At 38.7% G+C, this 7,126-nt stretch overlaps 1 protein-coding gene across 3 annotated transcripts in view; it reads right to left on the reverse strand.

Moving 5' to 3' along the window:
* Positions 1–6,622, reverse strand: part of LOC133531493 (endothelial zinc finger protein induced by tumor necrosis factor alpha-like) — a 33,298-nt gene extending 26,676 nt beyond the window's left edge. Inside the window, exons 1-3 of one of the 3 annotated variants that reach the window (XM_061869747.1) lie at positions 5,122–6,619; positions 3,385–3,513; positions 631–936 (exon numbers count right to left, since the gene is read on the reverse strand). In XM_061869747.1, coding sequence (XP_061725731.1) covers positions 631–936; positions 3,385–3,513; positions 5,122–5,218 — 532 coding nt within the window. In that variant the 5' untranslated portion in view covers positions 5,219–6,619. Of the gene's footprint in view, positions 1–630; positions 937–3,384; positions 3,553–5,121 lie in introns of all 3 variants that reach the window. The other 2 variants (XM_061869746.1, XM_061869748.1) reach the window with 2 other exon arrangements.
* Positions 6,623–7,126: the final 504 nt, after the last annotated feature.

Raw genomic sequence — 7,126 nt, forward strand, 5'->3', positions numbered from 1 at the left:
GACATTTGTTCCTGAATCATGGAGGTTTTTTACGTATTTAAGTATTTGTATATTATATATATCGTTGTCTGAGTCCCCACAACACAAGCCTTCTTGGCCCACCCGGAGGACTTACAATTAGTCATCTGTGTAAGAATGTTCCTATAATATTTATTTATTCTTATTTATTTAAAGTTATACACTGTGTAGTTCTTTTCTGATTTTTACTAGCTCTTTCGACCCCAGAGAAAAACAGTGTCCCAAAATTTTCACATCTTTTTCGTTTTTTTCCATTCCGTAACCGTCATAAAAAGTTTCTTGCCGGTCCCATATTGGGATACCCTCCTACATTTTATAAGGGATATAAATCTTCTCGGGTCGGAGATGCAGGGTTAGAGCCGGCGTAGCTTTATTTGACGTTCATAAGCGCATTATATCTTTATCTTTAAAGTCTATGAAAAATGGTAAGGGAATGGAAAATCTGGAGACACTTTTTTTGCTAATCTAATAAGTCAATAAGGATCGTAATAGACGATTTCACTTTATGCACTAGAGCATAAATATACACTTAGAACCGCTTACGTTCGACTTAAACACCAACTTTACGATCATGAGAAGATTGAGAAGTGAAAAAAAAACATTACAACTCACCCTTGTTAAGATGCCCCTGCTGGTTTCCTTCCTCCAGGCTCAGGATATGGACCATGAGATGTTTCATTAAATCAGTCTTCAGAGTAAACGTTTTACTGCAAACATCACATTTAAGTTTCTTGTCATTATCAGAACATACATTCCTATGTGACTTTCTTTTATTAATAATTGTTTGCGTTTTGAGTTCGGTAGTCCGCTGGTGGAAGAGAGTGTGTTGTGGAAGGCGGTCCAGTCGTACGAAGCAGTCTCTCAGCGGGCGCTGCGGCCGGCCGGGGTGCCTCTGCGCTGAGGCGTCAGATTGTGTGCCTGGAGTTAAATCAAATCACAAAATTTATTGTCAGACAACAAAGGGCTTAAAGCCCAATTACTAACAAATCATTAAGCCTATATTATATATTCAAAACGATCCTAAAATGCATGCTTAGACATACTTTTATGTAATTTAAGATTAATGTGTTTCTTTTGCATGTACTACATGTTTACACTTACCGCAACTAGTATCGGAATCCGGTTTTTAGTCAAGCGACCCACGTTTACGGGTAACATTTAACTTAACCGATAACATGATGTTGCTTATTGATTGTTAACATATTGAAAATAGAGGATGGCGAATCCTGTTTCCACCGTGATACAGTTTAATACTAGTACGGGGAACAGATGTAGCTTACTTTATTCATGAAACGTTATACATATATTATTTTATTTTAATCTTTACTAAACAGTGCAGTTAACTGACCAATTTGACCTGACTGAGTTGGCCATGTAACTGTGCTGTGCTATGTCGACTTGCTAAGTTAATTAACTATGTAGTTGTAAACAAAAACGTAAGCAAATATTAATGAATAAAGATATTTTATTATTATTATAATTTAGACGAATCAAGAATTTGCCCGCGATTTTCGTTACATTGCGGTGACACGTAAGATCCGGATTTAAAATTTCACGGATATCCGGATATTTCGGATATCCGGATCTCAAACCCTAATTTATATATTCGGTCGATCGACTGAATTCATTGTTCACTATATTTAACGGGTCCATAGTTGGCAGACTGGTAGTGACCCTCCCTGCGAAGCAGAAAGTCCCGGTTTCGAATCATGGTAAGGCCATTTATTGTTATCTACGTACTAGGGTTTTCACGATGGATCTGAAATGTATGGGAAGATCCATAGATCCGGATCCATCCGGATTATTTCATACATCCGGATTGCAAACCCTACTAAGTACCCACGTAGTTATCTATATAAGTATGTACCGTATAGTTTTACCTAGCATATAGTACAAGCTTTGCTTAGTTTGGGGCTTGGTCGATTTGTGTAAGGTTGTCTCCAAAATATTTATTTTTTAATTCACATCCTTCGGTTAGAAGTCAGCGCTCGCAGCGGTTTTCAGCAGCGGCCGCGGCAAGCATGAAGTCAATGTTGGACGAACGTTAATAAGAATTAACCATTGCAAATTTAATCGTTAACTGTAACCGTCCGTTACGGGCTGTGATTGGCATTGTACACCCAGTCTTTTCCTACAACCTCGTGTTTCTATATTTTACTTTTATATCCATATTGTAATTACAAAAAATAAAACCGACTTCAAAAATTACCAAAAGCGCCATACATGTACCTATAACATTTGAAGAGTTCCCTCGATTTCTCCAAGATCCCATCATCAGACCACGACTTGGTGCCAACGGAACCATCTCGGGGTTATCGGGTAACATACATACAAAAAAAAAACAGTCGAATTGAGATCCTCCACCTTTTTTGAAGACGGTTAAAATACCTATTCACCTAAGATGAAAGATACCGGAACTGAACCACAAACTCACCAAAATACTACTGAAAACACCTCGACACCAACTACGTAAAATAGTAGGATTAATTACAGGACATAACACACTTAACAAACACCTACACAATATGGGTAAAACAGACAGCCCCATGTGCAGAGCGTGCATGGAAGAAGAAGAAACAATAAAACATATTCTCCTAGACTGCAAACAGGTAGAAGTATACAGGAATAAATACCTAGGGACTTCGTGCACACTAGGAAAGGCAATTAGCAACCTGAAAACTTTACTCGGCTTCGTGGAGGAGCTGGGGTGGTTAGAGTAGCGCTACCTCGTTTCACGCAAAATAGGCACAATGGTTGTCGATTTGCGGAAAATGCCCAGAAGCACTAACTAACTAAAGATGAAAGATAAATAAAGAGAATAATAATGTCATGTAAAATATTTATATTTATTAAATTGAGAGTGATTTAAAGCCCAACCAGAAATATATGATAATTGTCAAGAGGGCGCTGTTATTCTCATGTTCAGTTTAGTATGAAAAATTTAGTTCCAATGAAATTCCGCAATATGGCGCGTGATCATATATTACTGGTCAGGCTTTCAATGCGGTTGAGACTATCTTAGTTATTTTTAGGAAACTAGACTACTCTTCTTCCTCGCGTTGTCCCGGCATTTTGCCACGGCTCATGGGAGCCTGGGGTCCGCTTGACAACTAATCCCAAGATTTGGCGTAGGCACTAGTTTTTACGAAAGCGATCGCCATCTGACCTTCCAACCCAGAGGGTAAACTAAGCCTTATTGGGATTAGTCCGGTTTCCTCATGATATTTCGTACATATGTTCCAAAGACCTCATTGGTACGAGCCAGGGTTTGAACCCGCGACCTCCGGATTGCAAATCGCACGCTCTTACCGCTAGGCCACCTGCGCTTTTTTTTTTAGACCACTACTAGCACTAAAAGCAACTTACTCTGAACCGCTGTATCAATGTGCTGTCGCTGCATGCATTCCGGCCCCAGCACAAGCTCTTCTTTAACCACATGGTCGGCGTACAAGAGGCACCAGGGCTCCTCCTTCACTTGCGCCTGCTCCGTAGACTCTGCATCATCGATATACTCTGTTTCCTTCTTAATGTTGACTGTTAAGTAAGAATAACACACAAACACAACATTCGCAACTAAATGTGTGCATAATATCTCACACCTAGTTATTTAATAAAATTATTATAAATATGTATGTTTATTTATTTATACAAGGTGCCCACGAGGAACCCGAGAGATTTTAACCACGCATTATTATGAGTTTAGGTCAATTAAACAAAAACAAAACATTTTTTTGTCTTTTTTTTCATTTTTGGATGTATTTGTACATAAAATGTAAACGCTATTTGTAAAACTGTAGCTTGAAAAAGTAGTGAAGTAGACATTTGATTTTTTTTTGTACAACCAATTTTTTGCAAAGTGTTACTTACTTGTCACTTTTTGACATCTATCAATAAGGATATTTGAATAGGCGTTATTGATGGAGTGAAGTGTGCTGTCTATGATTAGATTTTTTTCTCAAGTATTCTAGGTATTGTAGCGTCACCTATTTTCGTTCCTTGCTCTACCTTCCATAGATATTTGGACTAGTTCCCATAGTGGCATCATTGCCATCAAAAGGCGTTTCGCACTAAGGATCAATAAAAAAAAGTTTTTTTGTAAGTGGCTTCAACTTTGAAATTCCACAAACTCCTAAAAAGTTTATAGGACATTTTAGTCTCGATGTATGATCAGGAATATACTTTTAAAATCTCTCGCAATGCTCACGGGCACTGTGTATATATTGAATTTGTATATACATATATAGGTATACTTCAAATTTATACTCGTGTAAGCAGTAGTCTCCACTTGTGTGAATTGTCATATGAAATCTTTACAATCCTTGCACCAACCTAACATCTTCTGTTTAGCCCAATGCTTGACTGGTAGTGAATGCCTTAAGGCTAATAAGTCCGCCATTTGTACTCTTTTTAGGGTTCCATACCCAAAGGATCAAACGGGACCCTATTACTAAGACTCCGCTGTCTATCCATCTGTCCGTATGTCACCAGGCTGTATCTCATGAACTGTGATAGTTAGCTAGTTGAAATTTCTACAGATTATGTATTTCTATTGCCGCTATAACAACAACTACTAAAAACAGAATAAAATAAATATTTCTTTCCAATCTCGAGAATCTCATCCAATCACCAAAGTTAAGCAACGTCGGGCGGGGTCAGTACTTGACTAGCCCTTCCTGTGCGAGTCCGACTCGCACTTAGCCGATTTTTTTAATACATTTATGCAATAATGTTTAAATAAATAAATAATAGTTTGTAAAACTTTGCCTACCATTAAACCACTATATAGTATATGTTTAAGTTAAAATAAGTTGATTATATATTTAAAAAAACCTCATGAAGAGACCATTACACGACACCAATTTTTCTTATCGTACAAAGTACTACTAGACTACCTATCAATAAATTTTTCGTGTTATGGCTCCATCAAGGTGTTGATGATTCTGCCAATGTCGAGGTTGGATAAGACTAGACTACCTAAAGTAGTGAGATGGAAATCACTTACAAATATATAAAAAAGTTCTCCCGTAAAAACATGGAGATATGATATTGGCCGGTACAGTAGTGTCACTGCCAAGTTGGCAGACTTATCGTAGACAAACTCACCCTGGTCATTTCTTGGACTAGTTACGTCCCGCGGAGCGCACGAGCCAACGCCGTCCCACAAGGGCTCCTGCTTCACACGCACCGACTCTACAGACATGCTGTCGGCAACTGCTACCCTTATACGGACATTTGCGACAATTTGGACCGGTTTGTTAACTACACAGACGCTGAAATAGTAGAATGACAACACTCTTCAGTGTAGAATTTGTTTACATAATGTCTTAAATAATGAATTATTAAGACAATGAGTAAAAATACTCTTGTAACCACAGTAACCACAGGACCAAGAGAAAACAACAGATTGTCAACTTGGCACTTGACATGAATACACTACCACAGAGTACATTATTTACACCACACTGGCCGAATTAATATTTGCACACGGAGCATGTGGAGGTAACACAACTTTAATGGACCAATTTAGAGCCAATTACATCCGTGTTACATCCATATTCGCTATGACCCGATTGTTAACGATGTGCTGTTATTCCATGCAACGGAAAACGATTATCAGGCCGGAAATCGGGACTGAGTTCGGGCCCGATATAGGGAAGTGTGGATGTATTTGGTCCTTTACTTAACTTCAGTAAGTGACGGCAGGGACGCATCATACATATAATGAGATCGCAGAGCTGCGTCACTGTCATCCGTTACTGAATTAACTAAGGTGTGTGAAATGCTGAATGTAGGAAGACGAAGACGTACGGAATTTTCATTCAATGTCTGTATGGAATCACAAGTGTGAACGGGACGTCGCTCTACAAATTCATAGTGCTGTCTCGTTTACGCTAGTCATTCGGGACGGAAAATTCCATGCGTCTGCGGCCAGGGTAAGCCCGTCCAGACGGAATGCACCAAATGTTAAGAATACCCGAAGAGTTACAAGTACTATACTTCCGACGTGTCGGAAGCCGGTTTGCTCGAAGGATGTAGGTATGACTTATGCAACTTAAAGCTGTTTTCCAAAATCGGCTAAGAGCATATCGGGCCATGCTCAGTATAGGGTTTCGTAGTTACCATTCTATCAGAATAGGCCAAACGGGGGTTATTATTAAGTATCTTGAACATTACATGTATGTATGTGCAATAAAGTGACATACAAAAAGATATTTCTGATTAATTAAATTGACATCCCTTACTAAACCAGTGGGGCGACACTTCGCCTTTCGGCGCTTCCCGGCTCCGTTCAGCTCAGCATTGCTCCGAGCAATTATCAGAGTTGGCACAACTTGACGTACCTTTACGTGCACAACCACAGATAAGATAGTGCCATACATAAGAAAGGGACAGCATAATTTGTTCCTGGATCGCTGTCAAACTTCGGTTTTCTTGGAAGTGTCATTTCTATACGGTAGTGATATTATTTATTCAGTGACTAAGCTTCAATTACCAACTAAAATTCGAGTATCCACTAAAGACAGCCTCGGGTCGAGCGACTGCCTCGCTCCAAGGCCGCGCAAGTGGAGACGCTTCCTCACTCAACCTTAGGCTCGCGGTTGAGGCAGCGTCTCCACTTGTGCGGCCTTGGAGCGAGGCAATCGCTCGACCCGAGGCTGTCTTTAGTGTGTGTTTTTTTATATATAAATATATTATCATTATTAATTATTGACTTTTATGGATTTTTTAGACTATTTTACATTCTTTTGACTATGTTTTCTGTCATTTCTTAATTATTTTACTGTGATGACGGAATTGTTCTCATATAAGCAATTTGGGGTACACTGTAAGTTTGTATTGAAAATGAAATAAATGAAAAGTTGAAATCTTCACTTGCGCCGCCTCGGAACAGGCCGCGACCCGAGGCTACCTCTAGTGGACAAGCTAAAGAGATTTTATGTCAAATTTTCGTCAATATTCTATTGTGTAAGAGTTATTTGTTATTCTCATATTCATATATGAATAAGAATCACGTATTACATATAAATTTAAGATCTTAAATAATAAAATCCCTTCAATAAATAAATTTTATAAGGACATCCTTACACAAATTGACTAAGTCACACGT

Source organism: Cydia pomonella, chromosome 25 (genome assembly GCF_033807575.1).
Source record: "Cydia pomonella isolate Wapato2018A chromosome 25, ilCydPomo1, whole genome shotgun sequence".
Lineage (NCBI taxonomy): Eukaryota > Metazoa > Arthropoda > Insecta > Lepidoptera > Tortricidae > Cydia > Cydia pomonella.